The 27,847-nt window shown below is 44.5% G+C and overlaps 1 protein-coding gene across 1 annotated transcript; it reads left to right on the top strand.

Moving 5' to 3' along the window:
- Nucleotides 1–1,204: 1,204 nt before the first annotated feature.
- On the top strand, nt 1,205–27,847 carry SCGN (secretagogin, EF-hand calcium binding protein). The gene is made up of 11 exons (XM_065629655.1): nt 1,205–1,277; nt 1,980–2,050; nt 13,226–13,318; nt 13,648–13,737; nt 14,680–14,736; nt 15,645–15,722; nt 24,062–24,117; nt 25,615–25,660; nt 25,768–25,827; nt 26,268–26,336; nt 27,719–27,847. The coding sequence occupies exons 1-11, from the start codon at nt 1,205–1,207 to the stop codon at nt 27,845–27,847; spliced, it is 822 nt and encodes a 273-aa protein (XP_065485727.1).

Genomic DNA, 27,847 nt, shown 5'->3' with positions numbered 1-27,847 from the left:
TTTTCCTTTGCACACTGGAAAAGCTGGACATCGCCATTGGGATCTATCTGAAGGAATGTAATTTACAGACCTGATATTCTTGGAGTAAAATGCAGCTTTTCATTTTACATTTTTTGTGTGCGTGTTTTGTTTGTTTGTTTGTTTGGGGTTTGTTTGTTTGCTTGTTTTTTGCTTTTTGGATCAAAGAGGAGCCTGCTCACAGCAAACTAAAATACTTTTTAGAAGCCTTTTCTGCTCTGCTTCTGAGGGCCTCTCTAAAGAAATTAGTATTTGCATAAAATCGAAATACATGTATCAAATCAAAATCAAACTGGAAAAAACTGTATATAAGGGATCTCAAAGGAGATAAGAAAGTTGATAGAAATTATTCTTGGAGCACACGCCACAACCGCAATGACACAGAGCCCAGTCCCAGGTGCTTGAAATCACTGCAGATGAATATGCAGGTGACATTCACATCATGAATATAAACATCCACCATTCTGTATCAGCACTGAGACCTCTAACCCCAGGGTTTCTTCTTTTGATCAGTATCATAGGAGGAAGAGGGTGTGGATTTGCATCCACCTTCATTCTGTGGCTCTTCAAACCCTCCTGATGGCTGAGGAGAGGATGAAAAGGTGAGAGATCTGCACCTGCTGCTGCTTCGTTTTCATAAACCAAGGAGTTACAAGTTTTAGCAAACTTTTTTACTTCTCTGAAGTCTCACGTTTCCCCCAGGCACTTCTGCCTTCCTTCAGGCCGTTTAGAAACTTTTAAAGGTTGGCTGCAAGTGGCGCACGGCTCTCTTGAAGAGGTGGCTGCGGGGTCGATTGTTTCTCCAGCCGATCTGGGAAGCCTGAGATCCGTCCTGCCCAAACCCGTGCCCGAGCACAGCCCGATTTAGACACGGATCCTGCTCCGCGGCCGCCCGAAGCACCCGCAACGGGTGGGATCCGGGCGGGGGGTCGGCGGCTCCGGGGGGCGGCGGAGCAGCAGCAGCCCCGGCCGCGGGGCGGATGGGACGGGCCCCGCGGGGCCGCGCCGCACGCCTGGGGGGGTCTGTCCCCCCGCGGAGCCGCCCCCGGGGCGGGGCCGCCGCCCTCAAAGCCGCGGCCGCCGGCGGGACCCGGGCAGAGTCTGAGCGGGGGCTGCGCGGCGGCTGCGCGGGGGCTGCGCGGGGGCTACGCGGGGGCTGCGCGGGGCGAGCGCCGGCGGCAGCACCATGGAGAGCGGCGCCGCGGGGCGCCTGGACGCCGCCGCCTTCCTGGGCGCCTGGAGGCGCTTCGACGCCGACGGCAAGTGGGAGCGGGGACACGCGTGGGGGGACCTATGGAGAGGGGGGGCGGATGGGTGCCCGCCTGGGGGTGCTGCTTAGAGGGTGCCCAGGCGGGTGGGTGCTGTGTGCGTGGGTGCTGGGGTGGAGGGGTGCCTGTCTGGGTGGGCGGTATGTAGGGGTTGCCCATGCGGGTGGGTGCTCCGTGACGGGGAGGGTGATTGTGCGGGTGGGTGCCCGTCTGGGTGCAGTGTGGGGTGCCCGGGAGGTTGCACATGTGGACGGGTGCCTGCATGAGTGGGTGCCTGCCAGCATGTCCAAGCTTCACCCCTACAGGGTCCTGCAGGTGTTTCAGAGCCCCCCTCTGCCTCCTCATTATGCCCTAATACCAGGTCTGAAAATCCTCCTTTCCACCCCAAAGTGTTGGCCTTTTCATTGCCTGCCCATTCCTTTTGTTGTTCACTCTTGAGGTCCTAGTTTGTGAGGGTTTTTTTCTGAAAAGTCTACTGTAAGGGAAACTCCTAAGGGAGCCTCGCAGCACTGTGCCCAGCATCCACATAGAAGCAAAATGGTCAATTTGGATAAGAAACCCCCAAATGGGCAGGCAGGGCCCCCAGATGAGACCCCTACCATGCAGCCTCAGGCCCCCTGCACACCACACATTATGTAGTTCCCAGATATAGGCAGTGCTGCCTGACCATTAATATATTTGACTTTTATTTAGACAACGGTTACATAGAAGGGAAGGAGCTTGACAATTTTTTTCACCATCTCCTGGAGAAACTGGGACCAGAGGTAAGTACCGCGCCACATTAGTTGTGCATCAAGTCCAGGCAAAAAGGTCGTCATGATGAGAGATGGTTTATGTTTGATGTTCTCTGATTGCTGGCTTCCTTAGCAATCCCCGAGGTAAAGAGCTTTTCTCCTGGTGACAAGGTGGCATTTAAGCAGGTACAACAACAAGAGCAGTCACTTGAGATGTTTGATCAGTCGTTTTCAGTCCACCAGCTGCTGTCACGGCGAGGCTGCAGTTGGAACCAGCTGAAGGGGCTGGTTGGAAGCCTGGAGAGAAAGTCATTTACTGCCCTTGAATAGAAACAATCGAAAAAGCACTGGCACACAGTCTGGCAGGGCCAGGAGGAGGACAAAGGTGATAATTTATTCAAGCTGATTAGTTTTGTTAATATGATAGGTTTCTTTCCAAGGTCAATTTTAAACAAATATACTGTCATTAATTTTAAATGGTGCTTAGGAAGAAGATGTACATCTGTATTGCCAAAAATGGCTAGAAGCTAAACGACAATCAATTCTGTTGCTCATAAGGTCAAGACCTGTCTATCAAGTGCTTCTAGGTTTCTCCCCTGGTTTTCTTTCCTATATTTGGCAGCATTTCTCCTCTCCTACTCTCTACATCTCAGTTCTATCAGAAGTTGCACAAAAATTTACAGGGCCTGGTTTCCTTAGTTCCAGGTTATACATTGCCTTTGACTGTCACCATCAGTGAAGGTGAAATCCTGCCACTCAGGTCAGCTGCTCAGAAGTATGTAAAGTATATATTCTGATAATGGGCTCAACATTTTCACTATACATAGTGTGCCCAACTAAGAAGAGAAAAGGACTAAGCATCTTCCAAATGGAAGGAGAGGACACACCAAAAACCAGAGATGAAACAGTTTCTTTAGGCAAAAAGTAATTAACAAAAAGGGAAAAGGTAGCTGATAAAAGGCATAAATTCATGAGTATCAAGGGTAAAATCAGAATTATACTCAAAAGCCATTTAGGATTCTTCGATCTTTGGGACTACAATAAAAAAAATAGAAGCTGTGAATAATTTTTCAAGCATGTCTTTGTTTAATTTGCAGGTAAATTTGGATTGAAATATTGGCAGTTTCTGCAGAAATGTCTTTCTAGAGCATGGATGGTTAGATGAACAGATAGACACGTAAAAAGACTTTAAAGCAAATAAATAAAGATTCAACAATAAGCACTAAGAATCATTAGGGACACAGAAAAACTGATTTGAAGAGAAATTGAGAAGTTCATGGTCATTTGCCCAGGAACAAAAGATGAAATTGGGAGCTGCTAGTCCTGGATTATCGAAACACTAACGCAAAGCATGTTCAAATGAACCCAGTGACAGCAAATGTGAGATGTTGAAGAAGAGGCTTAAAATGAGGCTGCAGAGCTCAAGGCTGCAGCGGTTCACTGAAGCAAGAGACCTCCAAGTGGGGCTCTCAAGAGTGAGCTGTAGCTGGTGATAAAACCAAATTTTAGGTGGGGATCTCACACCTCAGGCAGCTTCCTAATGAGGAGAGACCAAGAGGAAACTTTCCAGCCCCACTCTAGATGGTAGCTGCCCTTGCACATCCCTCACGTGAGATTTTGGAGACAGCACAACACCAGCTGGGTTGCAAACTCGGTGTGTTGCAGCAGTTTTTGTGGTCATGATGATACAGATGAGAACTGTGTTATGCTGTGTTAGATATCAACACACAGAACATGCAAAATGAGAGTGTTCTAGCAATGAACTATTCTGCTTCGAGAAATCGAGAACAGTTTCACTGATTGCCAAAAGTCTGTGCTCAGATGACTCCAGCTTAAACCGGCACCCTCACATAGTTTGATTCTCCTTTGCTCCTGCTGTCTAGGTGTTGCCATTAAAAGAAAAAGCTTAACACAAGTTGAATGAAGAAAGAATAAATTCCCTCTCTTCCTATTAATCAGAACAGGCTAATTCTGGAAGACAGTGCTCACTAACTACCAGGCTGCTCAAAAACACTCTCAAGTATTTTTGTGTTTTCTCCGCTGATTTTTTTGCCTGTTCTGGGCAGCATTTTCCTCAAGCAGTATTATGCTGAGTGGTCAGATGACATGTTGCCTTGTTCCCCTTTGCTAGAAGCCTGGTTTTGGTTCTCATGGTTGTGTAGGGACAAGATGGGATGGTGGCCTGTCCAGGAGGCAGCAGGCAGAGTGGTCTGCCTTGGTGGCAGAAAACCCAAGGGGAGCTTTGTCCTTGGAGACTGAGAGCAGTCCCCCGCCCCGCTCTCCTAGCACTGGATTAAACAAAGGCCTCTACTACCTTTGTACTAACAACATTGAGCCATTTTTCTCTTTGACGCGTGACTTACGTTGTACAGACCTGCGGTTATAGTAGGAGGGGTAAAGGATCCCCTTTGCACTGGTTTTCACTGTCCTACGGAAAGAAAGAGTCATTTGTGATACAAGCAGTGAGTTGGGACAGAGTATCTCACAGCTTTAGTGCTTGTTTTGACCTTTACTTGTTCCTCGGGCACTTAATGTCTCTGTTTCCTTGCACAGTAAAAGGAGAAGACAGTAATACACTGGCATAACTTCCAGATGTGTTGCAAGGATTAATTAGTGACTGTGTCAGAAGTGCTATACAAGTGATAAATAATGTTATCAGCACTGGAAGTTGTCTCTGCTTGAATAGCAAATGGCTTCATAATTATATTTTTTCAGCCTGCACTCCCTAAGCTGTTATTTTTCTTAATGACCACCGTAGTTCTTCAGCTCTGTTTTTCTTCCCAGCTACTCTGCAGCATCCCCAGCTGACACTAAATGCCAGGGGATGTGAGCAGCTGGGAAAACAATGCAAAAGGGAGCCCGGCGGGAAGCTGAAAGGCACAGCTCTTCCTGGTGGCTTTTAGCAAGGAAGGGAACTTGAAATACCATCTAGCGAGGGAGGCTAATTCATCGTCTTTTATTGAACCATCAAGAATTTGCCGGAGGGAGGTGGGGAAGGGGAAACTTTGCAACAAAGGTAGACCTACTATAAACCAACCCAAAACCCAAATGCTGCTTTCTGCTTCGCCTCCTCCAGCAACGGGTGATTGCTGGAGGCATTTGGACAATGCCCTTAATAACAGGCTTGAACTTCTGGTCAGTCCTAAAGTGGTCAGGCTGTTGGACCAGATGATTGCTATCAGACCCTTCCAACTTCGCTTCACTTCGCTTCACTTCGCTTCACTTCACTTCTATTCTGTTCTGTTCTTTTCTGTTCTGTTCTGTTCTATTCTATTCTGTTCTATTCTATTCTATTCTATTCCACTCTGTTCTATTCTATTCTGTTCCATTCTGTTCCATTCTGTTTTCATGGTGTGAATTTTGGGGTTGTCCTATGCAGGGATATGAGTTGGACTTGATGATCCTTGTGGATCCCTTCCAACTCAGGACATTCCATGTCTCTGTGACTCCATGATTCTATTCTGTTTCTAAGAAAACGACTTTTATTTCCATACATATGAGGCTTCGGTGAAACATGGGGGATTTATGACACTGATGGACCGAAGTTCATATAAATGCTCCATCAGCTGGAGGGGCTTCTGTGAAGTGGTTTTGTTTGTTTGGGAGATATAAGGCAAAATCAAGAATAATACAGCCAACCACCAGCACAGGTTTGTGAACTGATGGCGTTATCCATCTGCTGCTGTTATTACTCCTGTGACTTCTCTCTAACCATTTGACCCGCCAGCTTCCAACCTGCTGCTGCGAGCTGCCTGTGTTGTCATCTTCTGGTCAGTCATAAACCTCTTTCTTCTACATTATGGACATCTTTTCATGCATTTTCTTAAAGTTTTTATGCTGAGGTGAAAACTTATTGAAAAGAACAGTTTCTTTCAGGGCTGAAGAAGTAATTTTATTGGAACAGGAACTACAGCCCCTGCGTTTCTCTCTTATATTGCTGTACACCTTTATTTCTGTATAGAGATCATTTAGGATATTCCTTGCTTTGTCTTTGCTATAGTTTTAATGAAGCTATATGTATATTGTTGTAATAATTAGAAAAGAAAAGTTTTATACATGAGTGGCTATACATTTTGAATCGGTCTTTTATTGAAAGTTTCTGTAAAACAAATGATCTCTGGGCAGGTATAGAAGGAAATGTACATTACCATTATGCTCAGAGGAAGGTGTTTCACTTTGCTTACATCATACCAAAACAAGACAGAAGACTTTCAGATAAAAGTCTGTTACACTCCCCTAACTGTAAGTGTGTAAGAGGCAATTTCTGAAATGTAAATTTGTTGAGGTAAGACAGGTATTGGCCTTGTTAAAACCCCTCTGCCCCAAAACCTCCTGGATAGTTATGACTAGAAGGGACTGAAGTTAATCTTCGGGAGTTCACCCTGAATAGCCATAAAGGATTTGTCTTTGCTTTTTACTTCTAAAGAAGATGAGCAGCCTCCAACTACTATGGCACTTCATCCTGACCTTGCACAATGTGTTGTCTATCTAAATTATGTGTTTACCTTAGTATGGTCAGGAATGCAGCAGCTAGTCATTCAAACAATGTTTCATGGCCAAAATAACAGTCAGCCTCAAAGCCACACAAAGCAGTTTTTCTCTTTTACCACCCCAAGAAACCCCAAATCACAGACCAGGTCTGTGGTGACCAGCAGGTCAAAAGTAACAAGACCTCTAGCAGAAAGCATTAGTTTGCATCCTCCTCCAGACTAATTCAGAAAACTAAACCCTGAGCTGATCCTCATTATTTAGATATAAGGAAGAAATTCTTTACTGTGAGGGTGGTGAGGCACTGGAACAGGCTGCCCAGAGAAGCTGTGGATGCCCCATCCCTGGGAGTGTTCAAGGCCAGGTTGGATGGGGCTTTGAGCAACCTGGTCTAGTGGAAGGTGTCCCTGCTCATGGCAGTGGAGCTGAAACTAGATGATCTTTATGGTCCCCTCCAAACCAAACCATTCTATGATTCTGGTTGTTGCCAAATGCAGTTATTCCTTTAGGTGTGGTTTTTGTCAGCCTTGATTACCCTGACCAGTTCCTATTCCTGTTCCTGCACATGAAGGCAGGGCACTGCAAGTGCCTGGAAGTATCTCTAAATGTAAACTCAACATGCCTATAGGGAAAAGAAAAACCCAAACCAGACATGTTGTGTTTTCATTTCCCAAAGACATGCAAAAAAACTTTCATCCTAGCAGAAAGGGCAAGACAAAGAACCTGTCCAAACCCTAACCACAAAACTGCGATGGCACAGGGAAGGCTGTAATAGCCTTTGTTGGTTGATAGTGTCTTCTACATGAAAAAAATATTTCCCACACATGTGCTGAAGAGAGCCAAAAAAAGAACCTAAACACAACACGGAATGACAGGATAAGCTCTCATCTATTATAGCATGTAGGACTACAGTAAATCCTAATCAAAATACAGGGCCAAATTCTCAAGTGATAGCACCGCAGTTAAGTACGCAAGACTGGCCCAAATGAAAAGTTAGTCCAGGAACAGGGGGTGAAATCTCAGGCTAATGCAGGCAATCCAATGTACAACTGCATGGATGAAGTCATTCATGTGATGGTTTTCTTAATGCTACGGGATTTAAAGGAGAAATGTTTGGCAATAAAAGTTTCTTCTTCCAAGTTCAAAGCTTATGTTACGGATGTCTCATCTGGTCTTTGCTGGCCTCCTGTCTGTACTGTGTGGCTTTTGGCATGGTAGTAGTTGTCAAGTTTGTTTTCCAACTAGCATTCTTGGCAGCCATAATTTATTTTCGTAGATCTTGTAGGAACTTGATATCTCTGGGACCCTTTGCCCTCCTATCAAATTTGGCTGAAATGCTGTTAGGAGAAACATGTGCTCAAGCCAGTATTTTCAGATAAGCTTCATTTTATTTTTAAGAAACAGGTTATAATAGTCACATTTAGTTTCTTTTTGCTTTTTATGCCCTTATCAATGTAGTGGCTTTCTTCCAAAAATCATGTCAAGAAGGAAAAAAAAAAAATCGATTTAGACAAGCCTGTCTTGATCAGCAGGAATTAAATAAGACAACTCCTTTCATCAAGTAGGAAAGTCTCCACACAGTTCCATGCATTCACTTTCCTCCCTCAAAACAAATGACTCATAGTTGTCTTTTCATCAAGGCAAGCTGCTGCCAAGCACATGGATCCCTTAAGGAGCAAAAATGTAATTAGGAAGCACAGGGCAAGAGTGTGACAATAAAAAAGGAATGGGTTAACAAAGAAGACAGATTACAGCCAAGAGTCATAACCAACCATGACAAAGAAATTAAATGCTGGCCAGATTAGAAACAATCTGAGCATGCCCTTTCCATTATTACATACAGTATTAAAAAACAGATTACCTTTATGATGCTAATTACTTTTAAAGGGTTATCACAAAAGGAAAGATGAAGACTGGACATGGAAAGGAGAGAGCAGAAAATTCATTTGTTATGGCAACTTGAAGTATAGAAGCTTTTATCTGCGAAACTCTGTGGAACAGCATCCATAGTAAGAGCTCTACTCCATAACCCTGAGAAATATATGGACAAAGGCACTGCAATATTTTAAACTGTGCTTTTCTTAGGACAGAAATTACTTGGCCTCCCCCTCATGGCATGTAGTAAGGACTTCTTTCTTGATTGGACAGTAAGAACATGCATCAGCTCTTGGAAACCACGCAGCACCCAACCTGTGAGGCACCAGGGCAGCTGAAGCTTTACAACTCCTATGAAGCAGCCTGAAAACAGGTTAAAGCATCCCTCTGCTCCAGGCTAGCTCCCATCATCATTATAGTCCAATGAAGATCATATTTCATGGAAATTAGCAGAGGGTTGAGGGTTTTTTTCCCCTTAAATGAGCATCAGGAGTGACATTGCTGGGGGTTTACTTCTGCTGCAGGACCCTGTCTTGCTTCCCAGCCAAGCACTTGCACTCTCAGCAACCACACAGTTCCTCAGCACGACCCTGACCAAAATTGGAGGCAGGTCCTACTTTAGGTATGTTTTTCTGACTGTGGCAGGGAATCCTCTTCATTACAGTGCTGATTGATGATTAAATGTGAGCATCTCTATAGCTGTTTCTACCTTAACTAGGCAGCAATTCAGGAGGAAATTGTGCTCCTCCATCAATTAGGGATATTACCTCCTAATTAAATTCTCCTCCAGAAACTCAGGGAGGTACATGCAACAGGGGAAACAAGGAATGACAAGAAAGGGTTCCCCATACAGACAGCTATGAGAAAGCATGCAAGAGCATTTGCTTAAACTTTCACAAAAGGGAAATTTTAGCTAGCTGCTAACAAATCTGCAAAATTTTAGCCCAAGCAGTAAAAACTTGAGAAAGCTTTGACAGCCTTTGAAACTGAGGAGGGATCTGGCACTTGAGATGGACAACATAGTCAAAACAGCATAAGTTCTGATGAGAAAAGCTCTGCTCAGCCACTGCCGTTTACTTGCTGCAAAACCATTTCTGCCTGCCCCAGCTCAGAGACAAGAGGCACAAATTTGTACCTTTGCTATTTGTACAGTTGCTTTCCAGAGCAGAATGGTGGTGTAATTTTTTTTAATTATTATTTTTTTTATTACTTCTCCTGTGATTTGTTCTTAACACTTGAATAAATGGCACATGAGCCTGATGCATTCGAAAGCAGAGCGTGTTTGGCTTTCAGGCTTTCCTGCTTGATGCAATCTGTAGTTGAACAGCAAGTTAATCATTAAAGGGAAGGAAGGAAAACCAAATTTCCTGGGGAAACCAGTGGCGGTAGCACTCAGTGCAGCACCTGTGTTTTTGTGTAAACGCCATTCGTCCCTGTGTGTGCCTGCCTGGAGGTTTCCCCTTCCTCCTCTTCTGCTCCAGATCTTTCTCATTCTGTCATAGGACTTGCCCCCATCTGGGAGGCAAGGAAATATTTGTAGGAGCACAAAGGCAGAGAATAAAAAAATCAGACCTCTTGAGCAGAGAGCTGCTGAGATTTTACCTTTGGCCTCCCCTCAGCAACTCCATTGCAGGGTGGGCAGCAAGGGGGTCCCTGTAGTCCCTGGCCGGACTGGTGCCCCTGTGCAGCCCCTCACTGCCCCAGCATCCCAGCTCAGCCCTGGCCCCAGTGCTGAGTGAGAAATGGCCTCTCACACCACCAGCTTGTTGATGGATCCCTGCCCAGGCCGTCTTAGGGAAACCTCATCTTGGGAAAGACAGTTTGTGCAGTATCTTTTACTTCGTTTTTATTCTTTGGGAGTAAAGACTGGGTTTCTTGCTTCATAAGTGGAATATTTATGAACAGAGAGTGTCTAATTTGAAAAAAACCACTGTAGTGTAACCCCTTGGACTAAAACCTGTTTGAGCTGTGTAAATACTGTAAATATTTTGCATATTTACTTGATGTATCGCATAGTCTAAATCAGTTAAAAATAATTTTTAAAAGAGGCAGTTCTATCTTTATGCAGATAACAATGTTGCTGCCAGACAAAGCTCAATGACGTGGTGGTTAATAGGTGACACAAAGTTGAGCCATAAGCTTTCTTAGCAAATGACTAGCCTGAACTCTGCAGCACACTTTTCAAATATCAGCTATGATTATCGGCACAGAAATAGCTTATCCTACTGGGCACGGAGGAGGATAATTTCAGAGTACTTTGCAAGCCTATTGAAGCTGGCAACTGCTAGGCTTGCCTAACGCCGGGAAGGTGTCTCAAACCATCAAGGTGCCGTCAGAAGGCAATTTAAATAGCACAAGGGCGAGTTATAATGCCAAGGGGAAAAAGAACAGTATGTGCGTGGTCAGTGGTGTGCTGTGCCCCCGATGCCCGCACCCAGGGGACCAGCAGTGAGCACCACCCAGGGCTTGCTGGCCACCACCGCGGGGATGGAGCATCCTGCAACCATGCCCTGGGACCTACTCAAGGCTGCCAGCAGGCAAGTCCTGGGAGGGGGACCACCACCTCGGGCACGTTCCTGCAAGATCATTTCTGGGAGCTGACAGCCCTTGGTGCTGCTCCCCCAGGATGCCTCGGAGGGTTGTGCCCCACCTGCTCTACAAAGAGCCACATGGGTATCCCTGTCCTCTCATTCCCACTCCCATATTGCCAAATTTTACATTATCTAGCACATCCTAGTCTTGCATTACTCTTGGTGAAGGAGTTTCACTTGTTCTAAGTAGATCTCCCCCTTGGTTATTTTGATGTGACATTTCTAGTCCAAAGCCAATTAACTCTTTCTTCCCCAATTTCAATGTAGGATCTTCTGCACCAACAATGCTATTGAAGATTTCTGTGTAAGCCCATAATGACTTTGTGCAGACCAGTGCTCATGAGCTCTGGGTCTGCTCTGAAGTAAGGTGAAGGTGAATTAAATTATATAATAAATCATCAGTCACCTATCTATCTACCTATAGATATATTTTTTCTCTTATTACTGGCAGCAAATTAAGGCTGCAAATACCAGCCATATCTAAACATGTGGGGATAGGTGGTGACATAGCGGGTGCAAAGATAGATCTTACCTGAATGACCCTAAGCAGAAGATATCTCATTTTCTTTTTGCTCACCTCATCTGTGACATCCTAGTGTGCCACTACATCTCTGTCACTGACTGTGGCAGCTGCTGCTGAGCAAAGGCTGTGCAGCAGTGACACCTGAGAGCAGCTGGAAATTGCTGTTGTCACCTGGCTGCTACTGAATGTGGGCACGACCAAGGAAGTTTTTGGGGCATGAGTCATGTTCAGTTTCCAGTGTGGTGGTTTCAAATACCCATCCAAAGTGAGAACATGAGCTGCAGTTGCTACCTGTGCAGCCTGGCCATGTTACTCTGCTCAGAGGTGACCAGCCTCACAGAAGGATCTCCTTCTACACCATGCAACTTTTTGCGGAGCAGTGCAAGTGCTGCTCCAGTTCAGGTTTTGCAGAATCTGGGCCTAAAGGAGGACATAAGGCAGTGAATAGTCTGAGGCCTGGACATGCTACATCCAGGGCATCATGCAGACCATGCACACCCTCTGTTCACTTCACCAGGACGGGGCAATGGAGAGTATCCTTTCCTCAGAGATTCACATTTTCTCAGCTTCTGAACAGCCAGGCAGGCTGCACTGGTGTATGTACTGAGTAATCTGGAGAAAGTCTCTCATGGTCTTGTGTCACAGTGTTAAGAAAGGGATTGTACAACCTCATGAGCCTGTAAGAGTAGCTGAAAGGACGAGAAACTGGGTTAGACCCAGGAAGACACAGCTACGGTGCTAACTCGACCTGGACATAGAGATGACAAAAACCTTCAAAGTGGTTTTCTTCAGGAGTAAGCTTAATTTATTCTCTTGCAAAAAATGCTACAAAAGTGTGCCAAGAGCCAGTGCGTTATCCTCCTTCCTCCCCTCCCAGAGAGGCCCATCTCCCATGGGACCAGGAGAGGACCCAGGACCTGATCAGTGCGGGTGCAGAAAGAAATGTTGGATTTCATTTTTGCCTGGGAAAGATTAACTAGGGGAGCTTCCCAGCCCAGCCACAATGCTCATCTGACCAGAAGCCTGGGGAAATTGCACTTTGTGTAGCTCAGTCAGGCCAGGTACCATAAAGGTTGCTGCTAAGATAAAGAAATCATGCCTGATGAACCTAATGCTTAGCATTATATTCCACCTGTTGCAGCAATGCCTGTCAAAACATAAAACCTGACAAGTCCTGAAAACTCCTCACTATATATAAATTGATTATGGGGTTGAGCAGATGCATAGGGAATGTGAATTGCTTGAAATTCCATGCTATTAACCAGAAGCACTGACAGGGCTTGGTGCCAAATCTTGAACCAGTTGACAGGCAATAATAAGCAACAATCTAGCTCCAGTGACACCTTTCAAGGCTGATGATCTAATGAACTACAGGGATGTAGTTCAAGGATACGGACACCTTCCTGAATAGCCCAAGGTGAAAATGGGCAGTGTGGAAACCACTGTAACACACACTCAAAAAACCCCAAATCCCAGTGATATAGTAGGAACAGCTGGCTAAAGAAGCAAGTGACACTGAAATATTCGGGGTCTCTGAACTCTGGTCTTCCAACTGAAATCTCAGTTGCTACAAAGCTGTGCATAGGTTTTATTTCCAAAAATTCATCCAAGGTGGTGTGTTTGTGGGCTTTTAGAAGCATTAGCCCCTGACTGTAAGGATGCAATGATCCTGGTGGTTATCTGTGAGTGAGGAAAGATTTCATGCATGTGTTGTTTTCTACATGACAGAACACCATCACAGAAGAAGAAGTTCAGAGGATGAAGGAGCAGTTCATGTCTGCCCATGATGCCACCACAGATGCACGCTTTCAAATCCAAGAGGTATCTCCCTCCACCCCCAGCATGGGATTTCTTTTACAGAAGGAGGGATAATTATGACCAAGAGCAGGCTTGGGAGATAAACCTGGGTGGGAAGGATGCGAGTCATGGAGTACTACCACAGCCAGATCTTTTGGTCTGGGCTTTATTTCCAAGGCAACAACATACCCAGCTTATATTTCCCATACTGGGTCAGCAGCCACCCAAGTCTTGTCTTTGCTTTCATGGTCTGGGTTTGGTTTGGGTTTTTTTAATGTGTTTGGGTTGGGTTTCGTATTTTTGTTTGTTTGTTTCGGGTTTGTCTTTTTTTTTTTTTTTTTTTTTTTTCCCAGCTTGCAAATATGGTCTTGCCAGATGATGAGAACTTTCTGCTGCTTTTCCGACGGGAAACTCCCTTGGACAACAGCGTGGAATTCATGCGGGTCTGTGTCTCTGTGTTATCTCTTCCCCTCATACACCAACAGCTTCTTCAATACATACATTTCCACCATCTGTAGAACACAGCAGGGGAAATATGTGGGTATTGTGGCAGCAAAACACGTTCTGACCTGCTCAGGTAGAGAAGGTTGTATGTTATTTACACTAGCAAAGCAGAGATGTAGTAGCTAGGACTGGACCAAAGACACCTGGAGAGTTTGTTACACTTTGCAGACACTGTCAGCCACCTGTCAGTCATGCCACCAGAGACAAAACTTAGTACCTACCCAACGATAAATTCAGCCTTGATGGGAGCTACAGCCAAACCTGCAGCTCCTCACCCACAGCACAGCATAGATCAAGAGGGCAGACCTGGCACATTTTAAGCATCGTTTTGTCCTCAAGCATCAGCCTGGCAGGATGTGGAGTGGAAATCTCCCTAAGTTGAGCCAGCTGAGGAGCACAAGCCCATAAGATTTCCTTAACCGTGCCCAATCTCCTTCCTATCTCTGCTGACGAGTCTCCCAGAACAGAACTTCAAATTTTCCAAGACTTCTCGAAGTTACCTTTATTTCACATCTAAACTGGGGGCTTCTGCAGATCAATGGCCACTTGTTTACAGTCTTGGCTTACTCAGGGCAATAAGAGAAGCTGCATGTATGAATTATGTAAGAAATGTGGAGTGGTTTCTTAGTCTTTTCTTCCTTTTATAGACAGTGTTTCTGCATCAAATATGTGATAGCAACATGTCACATGTACAGCATCCAAATGCAAATAAAAACTATTGTGTGGAAAGTTTATTTTATTTCATCTACAATTAATTAAACATTGGATAATGCAACAGCTTGCTCATTAGGGAAGTCCCGATTTGAATCTTTATGATATCTCACCCGAGCAGACGATTAACTGCAATATTTATGTGGCCATATCAATCTATGTCCGTTCAGATCTGGCGCAGTTACGATGCTGACAGCAGTGGATTTATTTCAGCTGGCGAGCTCAAAGTAAGTTACTCTAACAAGTCTCTTCGGGCTCGATCTACAGCTCACTGGTATCACTGGGAGCCTTTCCATCAGCTTTACCGATTTGCTGACTTTTTGTGTGGTTGATGAATAGCATTTCTAGGTTGTTCATGGAGAGTGTAAGGACTAGGGACCTTCCTGCCTTCTGGCACCACTGCAAGGACTCTGATGGGAGGGAGGATGCTCTGTTGTTGCCCTTAGTGTCCTGCTTCCCCCTTGCTTCAACCCATGGCCCCACTTGTCTTTGTGTCCCCCAGGCACCCAAGGAGCCCCCACAGCATGTCTCACCTTGGCTCTGTGCATTTGCCTCTCCCAGCTAAATGGAGCCAAAGCCATCGTGTTTTATTAATGGGATTTCTTCACAGCCTCTTCCCAAGCCTGCAGATTTTCTGAACACTGATTTATTTTTAAAGCTCAGGCTATTGGGGCAGAAGCCTGTTCAGAAACTGTAATTCAAATGCTTCGAGCTAGCTGGGCACAGAAATCCATCCCAGGGCTGCAGACCCAGTGTTGAACTCTTGGCATGTGGCTCCAGCCTGTGCCCCACTGGTGACATGAGTGGACGCTTAAGTGTCTTGCTGGATGGCAACTATTTTGATTTGAGATCAATTAGCAAATACGGCAGGACTTATGTTATCTTTTATTTATTTTGTGGGTGAATTATGATGTATTCCATCATGCCTGTTCTGGGAAAATTTAGTTATTTTCTGATTTATTTTTAAAAATGTTTCAACCAGAAAAATGTGAACTCTATGCAAAATGAACACACTAGTACTGATCAGGAATGTGAAATTAGATTCATGTAATCCTGCTGAATTTGGATTGAATTTCTTACTGCTATTTGTCGAATTTACTCTAAAGAGTAAAATTTTACTCTCTGCTTGTTACAGGATTTCCTGCGAGATCTCTTTCTGCAGCATAACAAGGTGGTGGCTGAAGCAAAGCTGGAAGAATATACTGATACCATGGTAAGAAAAGATAGTGTTAATATTGTTTAGATTATAGTACCACCTTAAAGTCTCCTTCAGGGTAAATGTTTGCATATTTGGTGCCACAGATGTCCTCTCAAAAGGCATTTTTTCTCAAGAGATCCCTGTGGAAATTTAGCATACATGCTGCTGCTGTTTCTTTCCACCACACTGGACATCAGCTGTGAACAGCATTTCACATATTGTTGCTTTGAGCTGAACTGTTTATTATGAGAAAATAGCTGGACTTTACACCAAAGCAAACTGAGCTCTAAATCCATTTTTTAAAAAAGTAGTTGAGGTGCATCCTTCCTCAGGGTATGTTCAGCCTCAGCCAGATCTCCAGCTGCTTCCCTCCCTCCCTCCTAGCAAATCCTTTTGCTCCCAAGACACGCAGGTATCTGGCTCTTCTGCTCTGCAAAGCCCAGCAAGTCTTGCTGGCTCCCTGCTGCTTCCCTGAAAGGCTGGCAGGTTGAAAGCTTCAACTCTTCCCCTGCCCTATCACAATGTAGCTTTTATCCTGCCTGCAATCAACAACGTAATATTTGGTGTAAGTTTAGCATCAGTCACCTGGATTTCAGAGCAACTTATTATATTTAACCATCTAAAAACAAGAAAAGAAAAAAAAAAAGCTCATTTCTGGTGTCATTCACAAGGGTATCATTTGATTTCCACTAGGAGATATCTACCACTGGAGTTTTCTAAATTATTTTCAGATGGGACTGCCTTGATTCTTGACACAAAATCTGTGTTTGTACCTGAAGAACAGCTTGGTATGCAAGCAAATGAGGAGCTGCCCGTGTATTTTGCAATACCACGTTGTATATGCATGATGCATCTGTGCCTAGAAATGTGACCCTTTAGAGCAAAGTGAAAAACTGTACCATTACAGAAGACTGCATACTTTATTTTCATATTTATAGGACAGTGAAGAGAGAGGAATACAAGCTACAGAAATTATTTTCCAACTCGCAGAGCTTGAAAACAATAAAACCCCATAAACTACAGCTAGAATGAAAACCTTCCTGGTGATGCTTGCAGGCAGCAAATAGCTTTTGTGCTTCTCCATGAAGGTTTCCTTCCTCAGTGGCTAACCTCTGATCAGGTGCTGGGAAATAGTTTGAAGCTTGTAGACATTGGGTGGTTCATTTCCTCCAACTTCTTTCCCTTTCCAATAATATCCCAAGAAATATGAGCCATTTCTGCTGTCCCAAAGCAGCTAGATATTGATGTGGCCTGGTCATGCACCCCGGGGCTGAGAGCCAGGAGGTCTGGTTTCTATTCCCGTGTTTCTTTATAGAGTCGCTTTGTATCTTTGGAGAGGCAGTTCTGTCTCTATGTTGGAGGATAAGATTTGATCTGGGAAAAGGGATGCTTCTTATATCTGGGGAAATCTGTGATCTGAAATGCAATCTGGCTCATGAGGACAAAAGTTTGCAAAGCTGCTATGCCAGAAGAATCAGGGATATTAACAGTTATTAGAAAACTAGGATATGGCAGATATCCTTTTTTTTTTTTCTTCCCCGTGGCAATTCTTTGCTATAAACTGAAGATCAGGGATTTTTATAAACACATCTGATCCCAACAGCTAAGGTGGGGTGTTATATTACATGTGTAATCTTACCCTGTGATATCCTGTAAAAAAGTAGACGACATGAATTCTGTACGTCATGGCAAAGTATCCATGTGGAGAGCATCATCACAGGAGCAGATACACTGCTCAAAGTGATTGCATGGCAACCTGTCTGAAGTAGTTGGGCAAAATCACAAGGAGGGAAGAAAGATTCAGTCTTAATATTTGCAGTGCTGATTCACAAAGGGAGAAGTGACTCAAGGAGCCAAGAACAAAGGCATGAGGTCAAATCCCCAGGTGATGAGAGGTCTCTGTTTTCTACCTCTGCTTTCTGCATGGAGTGGGGAGATGCTCAAGTGCAAAGTCTCGGTGGGACCTGTCACGGTCACTGCTGTCTGGGAAAGCAGGGGGAAAATGGCCCTCACACATTTAATTCCTGAGCCTTTCACAGCTTTTCTTTTGTATATTGACCAACCAGCAGCACCAAATCCTTTAGTGCAGAGTGGAAACACTTATATTTCTCTCCCCTACTACTTTGCTCCCACCTTTTTCTCTGTTTATAGCTCAAGGTCTTTGGGACAAGGACCTGTTTCTGTGGTGCAGAGCTACAGGGTCTCTCAGGGTGGCCCATCTATCCCACTTATGGCTTTCAAGTGCTGCTGTAATAACATTTGGTTGAAATAAGCTGCCTCTCAAGGAGCCATAAACCCATCTGTCTCCATAGGAATTTACAGTTCTGTGCCATCTTTTCTGTACATCCACAGCCAGCTGCACATATCTTAAACAGCTACTGATACACTGAGTGGACCCTAGAGCCTTCTGGAGATAGGGACAAAGGGGAAAAGATAGAAACTATCATTTTAAAGAAGCTAGCCCAAGCACAAGGAAGAAAAAAAAAAAGAAAAAAGTCAGTTTGTGATTCTGTGTTTGGTATTTGCAGCTTTAGTTTGTGAGAGGTGTGAGCAGATAGCACACTGACCAGGGTGTGCCAACTACTTGCCACTTACTTATGCAGCCATGAATCATCTTATATCACATAAAAAAAAAGTTGGGAAGAGGGACTAAGTATTTCTTTTGGAAGAGATTGGTTGTCTTCAGAAAGAAACATCACTTTATCAGGTTGCTTAGAAGCCATTTATTAAGAGGCTGTTCTGTTTCCTTGTGACATTGACATCCCCTCTTCAGAAAACACTGATATAGATGAGGGATTTGATTAACAAGTGATGGATGCTTGGGAAGAAAACGGGTAGTGAACGTGTTGGCATTGCACAAGCCCTGTGAGTCCTCTAAATCAAATCTTTAGGAGCACTAATGCTACTAGGGAAAGTCATGAAAGAAGAATGTTTGAATTCTCAAGACTCTTCATGAGGCATTTAAAATAGCAACCCTGTGCTGAGGAAGCCCCCTTGCAGGCACAGTTCTTGTTAGTTTTCATGCCTACATACATATATATTAATAGTCATTAGGTGTGTACTAATATTTATTCACATGCACTTGCATGAGAAGATACATAGTCATGTGCAGTTCTGAACCCTCGAAAACAGTCTGCGGGTTTGTCATTTTCCTGTGAGCATAGACCGAGAGCTGTTGGCATGGAGGTACTTGGAGGCAGAACCGAAGTCCTGTATTGCTCTGCGCCTCTCCGGGCTGTGGGAAGATGCTTCGGGGGTACTGCAATGTGTACTCAGGGAGACAGGGTGGGCATAGCTGGAAATTAAGGTTTTCAGTAGCATGATGAGAATAGTCTGCCTTCCTGAAGCAGCACAAGCTGGAGAAATGAAAATTTGCCCCCTTACTTCTCCAGGACGAGAAGGAAGCTGTGGAAGATGACAGTAGTACAACAACCTTTCCCAGTCCCTCTCTACCTCCCCACAGCCCCCAGACTTAAACTGTTATTAGGCTTCTGGGTCCTGGTGAAATGTCAGCCTGTGACTGTGGAGCTCACACATGCATTTGACATTTTGCCATGAGTGACAGCTTCCATACCTGTGCGTGCACATAGCTGTGTACTTAAGCAAAATATTGCAAATGCCTGAATATGAACCATATTTAAGACATAGTTTTTGATGAAATTAAGTATTCAACCTTTTTTCTTCTGTAAGAACAAAATTCTTGCTCAACTTTTCCACTTGGCATGTTATTGCCTTGTTCATAGAAACACTGATAGTTCATAGCTTCCCAGAGAGCAGCATGCTACTTCTAGTTGGTAATCCCAATGTCTGCAAGCCACATGCAGGGAAAGCTCATTACTGAGGCAAACTTCAGCAAATTAAGTTATATATACTTCTGAAACAGACGCACATGCAACACAGACATTCACTTTTTGCATTCCCTTATGCTGATAATGTCAGACTGAGTATTAAAAAGTCCTTTAATTTGAGCATTATTATGTTTTAGCAAAATGTAGAGGATAAATTCTCCCAAGACAGCATACCATCTTTGCCCACCACAAGTTAAAATCCTAGGGAGGCAATAGTGTCAGCGCAGTGACTAAAAATTCAATGAGCTATGGTCATGAATTACAGCATTTGAAAATTAGTAGATGGAGATGGCTGAGGATGATATTTTAGCCCCAGAGAAGTCAATATAGAAGTTCTTCCAGATGAGGAGAGCATTGGAGGGATTACTGGTGCTTTTGTGGCTACACCCTGTCCTATCTGTGAGGACAATGCCAGAGGCTCAGTATGGTCATGTCTTGGCTGTGACAGCCTGTCCGTCTGCCTGTACTTGTCACTGCCAGTGTATTTACATGGGGGGAAAAAAAGTTGGAGCATGGAAAATCCAGGTGATTTAGCCCCTGAACATCTTATTGGCCAAGCTAGCTTACCTGTGTTATTGAAGTCTCTTATGAATACCAAAGAAATGGTGTAATGGAAAGACAAATCCTTGTTGTATTCAAAAAAGCCTAAATTTCCAAAGCCCTAGAAATACGATAGGAGTTGAGTATACCCTTAGGAGGGTGTGCATTGAGTTGTGCATCCCTTCTCCTGGTAGCGGTCCATGCTGGCCTCTCTCTCAGGTGGCTCCATAAGGATGCCATGACCCCCAGGAGACTGCATCTCCAGTGATGCATGGACACTGGAACCGTCACATCACCGAACACCAGCCGCCACTGTGGGACTCCCCCCTCATCCCCAGAGAGGTTCCTCCTGGCTTTGGGTGGGTGCGATTCCTCTCGCTGCTGAAAGGTGGCTTTGCTGCGTGTGATTGAGAGGGATCACAAACACAATGGAGGGAAATCTGCCCTCCATGTCCAGTCTAGACTTAATCCCGGCAGTGCTGTCACCTCCAGTTTTGCTCCACACTTGCTGTGGCATAAGCCAGGGGAAGCAGAAAATCCCATTTAAGCTCAAACTTCATTTCTGAAGATCAAAACCACCAGAACTCAAGAGCCTGGAGGCTTTCGAAAAGCCCAGCAGATATCGCCTTGGTCTTTCAGGAATCAAAACACTCTTAGAAATCCCGCACTAAACAACTCATCTAGATGGCACAGGCAATCTGGTCTCTGGTTGGACTGAACACTGAGCTTTCATCCTGGGGGTGACTTGCTGGCCACAGGTTCCTCCTGTCACTGCAAAACCCTTTGGTTCCTGTCCTTCCCAGAGGAAAGAAGCCACAGGCAGCCCAGCAGCTCAGGCACGTGCCTGTCTTCATACGCCCTCAATAACTTTTGTGCTCACTGGCCAATTTTAGTTACAGCTGTTTGGTATAGATGTCCCCAATGTATATATTTGTGAGAGTAGGATGTCAGGCAAGAGCTGATTCTTTCTGTGTCCCACCTGAGGGAGAAAACACTTTATTGCATACAGAGAACGACAACCAGAGACGGTTTAAAAGCATGCTTTGGTGACTCCACTGATCACATAACTATTTATTTTGGTTGTTTACTTCTTTCCTTACCTCTGTCATGGAAAATAATTCAGATTTATAATCTTACATTGCTCTTCAAAACACATGTGTGTTTTCATATCCTGGAGTTTCAGTGACCTTCCTTACAACACCGGACTGAGAAAGCAGAAATATTTCCTTTGCTGCATTCAAAGCCAATAGCAGTTTTGATTTTGCACTTAAAAAACTGAGATGTAACAACTCTTATTTTGCAAACCCAGCTCTTACTTATGCCTTGTCTGCCTCAGTGCATGGACAACATTCAGACAAACAGAACTAAGACTTCCCTGGTGCCCTGTCATTAAAATGCTGGTGAATTAATTTGAGCAAACGCTTTAAAACGCAGGGTAGTTTGACAGTAAAATAAATGCATCATTTTATAAAGCATTACTGCTGGATGAAACAAAGCTTTTAGCAATACTGAGTGCTACGTAAACATGCCAGACCTTATCCTTAACCACACTGAGATGTTTCATATCAGCCTGGCAGCATAAATATACCTTTCAAGAGTGCAAACTGAAAATCCATCAATTTTAACATAACAAGCTGGTGTGTAAAAGCAAAAGTTTAAATTAGAAACCATCTCATAATTATTCCAAAAATCTACTTCTACTGTGATGTATGCTTTGTCATATGAGGTGGGTACCCTCTGTCATTCTTTGTGTGCTTATGTATACAATTAGCAGATTAGAGCAACGCTTGAAATTTGGAAGTTTAATTTATAAACATTTCCCCAGGCTTTTCCTGAGTAATGCAGGCCAAGATTGCCATGTAGTGGGTATGCATGAGCTCCAGTTGTCCAGATAATAGGATTAGGTCTATCTTATTAGCCATGGTACCTGAACTAATTCGGTGAACGCTGTTCCGTCTTCTCTACATGTTTTCCATCTTTCATGTGGAAGTCACTAGAAAAGAATTAGCTCAGCCTAGCTCTTCCAGACAGACTTCTTTTTTCCAATTGACTGGCATGGACAATCAAAATATTGCACGTGTTTGAAAACGTTATTCAGGACACTTGTTGCAGAAAAAGGCCAAATAATTTGAAAACACAAAGATTCTCTCTTGGTATTGCAAAAGCAGAGCTGAGGGAAGGAGATCAGAGAGGAGAGCTGGTTAGCTATAAGTAGACATGGTCAACCAATGGAAGTTTAATGTTAAACTCAGAGATAGGGTGCAAACAAAGCAAATTGGCTGAGAATGTTGCTTTTCATTCGGTGTTCCACCGAAGAATGTACTATCTCTGCAGTTAAACGTGTTTTAATGGGGTCTGTGCTACAGCTGGAATACTGTAAAGAGTTCAGAAATGGATAAAGTTGAAAATCATCAGCTCAGAAAATTGATAATGAAGCAGAAAGACTTCTGTCTTCTGTCATTTGGTGGCTCTGCACAGAGCACATGCCCAGCAGAGGCCAATGAAACAGGGAAGTGGCTTTCCTTATGCTGCCGAGCACGTGCATGGCTTTCAGGATGTGATTTTTCCAAATATCTTAATATGAGCCTTCAGTTGTTCGTAAGAGTTTTATACTGTCTTTCAGCAGGAGGAAAAGGGAGCCCATATCAAGTGCTCCTCAAAAATCCCATCCAAACCTCAGTAGTGTAAATCACACAGAATAACTAGCCGAATAAACTCCTGGTGCAGAATCTTACCTAAACCCAGTGCAATAAAGGGTTAGCATAGGCTCACCATCCTCAGTGTAGATGCCTGGCCTCGAGCAAGGGGCAGGGAGGAGGCAAATCTGACAAAATAGGCATCATATTTATGCAAGGGGTCCCTGAGAAATGGCAGCTTTCCAGATGATACCTAACTTCATGTACATGTCAGGCTCTGCCCCAGTTTCGCTGCTGGGAAGTGCTGGAGACCTGCTGCTGGTTCTGCCCAGAGCTCCCACAGGGTCAAGATGTGTCATAAAGGATGGTCCTCTCCCTCTAAGCCTCCTGAGGTGGGAACTGGTATGGGCCTTCTCCAGCAGGTGTGCAATTAATTGCACCAAAGATTTGTAGTGACCTGTTTACTTATAACCTTTAAATAAGCACATGAGATTCATGAAGGTAAGATCAAAGCATACTCCCTTACTGAGTATCTGACAAAGAATGACAATCCATCTTAGTAAAATATTATTCTTTCCACATGGAATACATTTTTTTCTAGAACTTTGAGCCATGAGTTATTCAGGTTTGCCACCCATTAGATGTCTTCTCCTTTTTCCCTGTAATAGACTCTCATTTGTGCCTTGCAGAGAAACACTGTACCAAATAAAATAGAAAAATAAATAGATAATGTCTGGCGGTGACTCATTGAAAATATCATATTAAGGAAAATATAATATTAAGGAAAGGCTAACTTTTATATTCACAGAGATTAACCTCTTGACGTTGGCAGCCTGAATCTTCTTCCCAGTCTTAGCGCTTTCCATCAGTGGGCTTTGAGCCAAGCAAAGCCCACGGGCTTTAGCAGCATAAAACCCTGACCTAAGAGTCTATCAGGAGGTGACATTTGCACCTCAGCTTCTTAGTAGCTGCAGCAACAATCAAAGATAAGGATGGAGTTGGCCTGAAAGCGTTCAGAAGTGCCTAGCTTTTTTCAGCTTTTTTTCAGGGGTCATGGCAAGGCCAGTATTTAGGGCACTCGCTGAAGACCTGTCTTAATCCCAGTGTAAAGCAGGAAGGGACCAGTGCTGGTATTTGATTGTTTGGGTTTTGCTGTCAGAAAGCAGGATGGTTTTGCTCTAGTATTGTGTCACCCTTGCACTTTGTGCTAGCAGGGGACATTGTGCACCATAAGCAAGCAGAGCTGAGGGCAGAGCAAAAATGTATGTTGGCTTTTTTGTATGTATACTTTCTGCATTGCCTATTTTATCTCTCTCTTCTTGATTTTTAGATGAAAATCTTCGACAAAAACAAAGATGGACGGCTGGACCTGAATGACCTGGCAAGGTGGGCTTTAATAATATTAATGGGTTTTTTCAACTCACAATGGCAGATTCAGGCAATATAATGATCTCCCTGTGAGGTCATACATTTGAGTTCTACCTCCTTTCAAATTAAATCAGGTACTCTGATGTATGTGTCCCAGGTCTCTAATGCATAGTCTCCATTGTAACAGTTTGAGGACCTAGAGCGGGTGACACTGAGCAATGCCAGGACCTGTTTGAGCATCACCAGCATGTTCTGGCATGATCTGTGCTACCTCTGCGATGCTCCTCAGGAGGTGATGAAGCAGCCGGTGGCACTGTTTCTCCAAAAGAAGGATGGCAATTCCCTTCAGCGGGGTCACAGATGTGCATTTATTTCGCACCATCATGCACAGCAGAGACTGCAATGAATTTTTGCTGCTTGTTTGAGGAATAAAAGTGCCATTGCAAAGGAGTTTGCCAATGGCAGTGAGAAAGGATTTGGAGAGAGAAGGTGAAGATGCTTGTGAATGAAGCTGGGGACTCAGTCACAGGCCTCTGTCTCTTTTCTGCCCTTGATAGCTCAGAGGCTTTTATATGATTTTCACTACATGCAGATAGAGAGCATGTCTCTGTCTGTAAATGTACATGCAGTGCCTGGATGGGACTTTAAACATGCAGGTACAGTCTCGAAACACTGGTTTGGGGGGTGAGAGGAGAAAGGTGCTGGTTTTCCACTGTTAGTTTCTGCTTGGGATTGCAATGAATGCCAGCAGAAATAACCAGCAGTGCCTGTGGCGTTTCCCTTTGGACACTGAATATGTGAAGAGAGAAAGAGAAATAGAGGCAGAATGGAGAATAAGGGGGTTTGCCTTTGCATTTCCATCTTAAGTACGGTTCCCTAATGCCTCATTACTCAGGGCAATTGAGGCTCCCCTCTGGTCTGAACATGTCTCACAGCCCAGGGTGTGGACACAGCTCAGCATGCCTTGTGTCACAGGCTCTAAGCCCCTCCGGGCTGGCAGCACAACTGGAGAGAAAAAATATCTTTTAAAAGTGCTATGAGGGGCTTTGGGAGGGAGGAGGGGAAAGGAGAGGAATTTGGTCAGTCTCGGTGCTCAGGTCAGTATTACTTTGTCCTTTACTTTTACGGCTACCAATCCTCCCTCCAACAGAGAGTGATAAATTACTCTTTGCTTTAGTGCAGCACAGCAATCCAGTTACAACAAATGATTGTCTGGTACCTCTGGCTTCAGAGGCTGACCACCTCCATTGTGCTGGACCACCAGCAATGCTCTAGGAGAAGCAATTGTGCTAAGAAACACATTTGCAGTGAGCCAAAGGGTGCCCACCATTCCTGTCAGACGGGGAGGGAGGCATGTGTTCCTGTAACAGCCCTCTGTAAATAACCCTGCAGGCGACTTTCTCTTTTAAAGGCCTATAATCTGAAATCTCTTCGCTTTACGAACCAAAAGAGTTCAGAATAATTTGTGTGCAGATGATAAAGTGGAAAGATCATAATTTAAATCTCTCTATTCAGGATTCTGTCGCTCCAGGAAAATTTCCTTCTTCAATTTAAAATGGATGTAAGTAGCGCTATTTTTTGATGCATTGATCCTGTCTCAGCTAAGATAACCTGGACCCAGACTTGAATGCTTTTTCTTTTTCATTTGCTTGTCTTCTCCACATGCAGGCTTGCAGCACGGAAGAAAGGAGGAGAGATTTTGAGAAGATCTTTGCACACTATGATGTTGTGAGTCCCTTGCAGTCTTTACATTACACAGATTTAACATACGCTGCTCAGACTTCTTCCTCACACTGGGTGCTGTGAGGGTGACTCAGGAGCTGCAGCTGTGCCTGAGCCCATGGGTCAAAATGGCCCAGGCTTGGGGGTAAGGTGGGGACAGAGGGGAATGATGCTCAGAGACCTTGTGGCAAAGGACCCATTTTTACTTTCTCCATCTCCATCGCTGGCACTGCTGCATCGACCATATCCCTCTGCAGGAGATGCAAGGGATGGAGAGGGGGTGGTGGCTTTAGCTCTCACAGTCTCTGGCAGCTTGAGATCTGCATCACCATCACCTTGAAAAGTAAAAGAGAGGGATCTTGGAGCTCGGTGACCAGGTGGACCTACTGACTAGTAAACGTGGGTTTGGCTTAATTGAGCATTTTGGTGTTTCTTCCATCTTTCAGAGTAAAACAGGAGCACTTGAAGGCCCAGAAGTGGATGGGTTTGTCAAAGACATGATGGAACTGGTCAAGGTAGCCCTTTCTGTTAATTAATACCCTATATTTCTGAGAGGAAGGTGCTTGTTTTGGTAAAGTTATGTAAATAGAGAAGTTAGTGAGAACACAGAATCAGATTTCACTTTGATCGGTGACAGAAATGAATGTCACAGTCTCAGCATTTCACCGTAGAGCATTTCATCATATCACAGAAATCCTGCCTGACGAATTAATAGAGCTTCACTCAGCAACGGTATTTAAGAAAGGTCTATTCTAGCTCATACTATGAATTAGGCAGATGTTACAGCATCACAAACTGCGTCAACAAGGAACCGTCATCAGAGGTTCTTTCTTCTGTTTTCACTGACAATATGCTCCTCACCAGCGTGACCTTGTGGTTCATTAGCTCATCACAGGGCTACACCTGAAAATGACTTGAGCTCTACCTCTAGTAAATAAATAACATCATGCCCAGTGTGTTACCAGCTTCTTACAGACAGCAGAGTCCATCTGCATTGGGTTACCTTGAGTTTCCAGATGCAGTCCGAGACCGAGCTTTTGATGCAAATATGGCCTTGTCTTTGGCTCGCTCTGAGCCTGAGCTGTTGTGTTTCCACACGATGTGACCTGACACAGGAATGCCTGTGCTCCCATGTCCATTTGACAGAGCAGAGACTGAAGCTGCGTGCTGGTGGCTGCGTGCGTGTGTTATGGTCATACGGTGTGCAGGGAAGGGTGTGAGGACAGGCAGGAGGTTGGCTCTGTGCTCTGTGCATGTGGGCATGCGAAGGAATGAAGGTTGTACTTTCCCTAAGGCCTTCATCAGCGTTGTCCTTGGGCACCACAAGGTATGTGTGTGAATTCGATCTCCTGGGCAACCGGGAAGCAGAGGAAGCAGTACAGCATTAAGAGCATACTGAGACAATGTAGCCTGTAAATAAGCCTTTAGCATTCATTCATCCACTAAAGGTATTTTTAAGTTGCTGAATAGCCTGTAAAACAGTAGCTTGCCAACAGCAATGCTACGTTTCTCCTCGTGTAGCAGGTTTGAGAGAGGAAGCCAGATGAAAGCGCAGGTCCAGTAGTGCAGTGATCTGTATTTCACACCTTTCTGCAGAGTTTTGTTTCATACGGATCAGGTACTGGTGGCCTTGATGATGCACAAAAACCATGTTACATTTCCTTACAGTTACTCGCAGTCTCATACACCTAACCATACCCCTTCTGGTTTTGCAGGACGCCCTTTCCCCGTTCTCTGTTTGCTTCCCCACTGTGTATGAACTGACGTGGAGTCAGCCCATTTGGGTCACTTCTGCTTGGGTGGATTTCCCTGCCACTGCATTGCCTGCTGCTTTACAGGGCTGGGGGAATCCAGACCCATTTTCTCTCTCAACACTGTTTTTCTCCTCTGCCTGCAGCCCAGCATTAGCGGGGTGGACCTGGACAAGTTCCGCCAGATCCTGCTCAACCACTGCGACGTGAACAAGGATGGGAAAATTCAGAAATCCGAACTGGCTTTGTGTCTCGGGCTTAAAATGAATCCGTAG

The sequence above is a fragment of the Caloenas nicobarica genome, chromosome 2, assembly GCF_036013445.1.
Source record: "Caloenas nicobarica isolate bCalNic1 chromosome 2, bCalNic1.hap1, whole genome shotgun sequence".
NCBI classification, from domain to species: Eukaryota; Metazoa; Chordata; class Aves; order Columbiformes; family Columbidae; genus Caloenas; species Caloenas nicobarica.
Note: the sequence above shows the minus strand (reverse complement) of the source record. Positions and strands in the feature narration are given on the sequence as shown.

What these genes read in the sequence shown, in the direction of transcription:
- SCGN (XM_065629655.1), top strand. Translation starts at nt 1,205, where the DNA reads ATGGAGAGCGGCGCCGCGGGGCGCCTGGACGCCGCCGCCTTCCTGGGC. An exon ending in GAGGCGCTTCGACGCCGACG is followed by an intron (nt 1,278 to 1,979) that starts GCAAGTGGGAGC and finishes ACTTTTATTTAG; the next exon opens with ACAACGGTTACATAGAAGGG. An exon ending in AAGAATATACTGATACCATG is followed by an intron (nt 15,723 to 24,061) that starts GTAAGAAAAGAT and finishes CTTGATTTTTAG; the next exon opens with ATGAAAATCTTCGACAAAAA.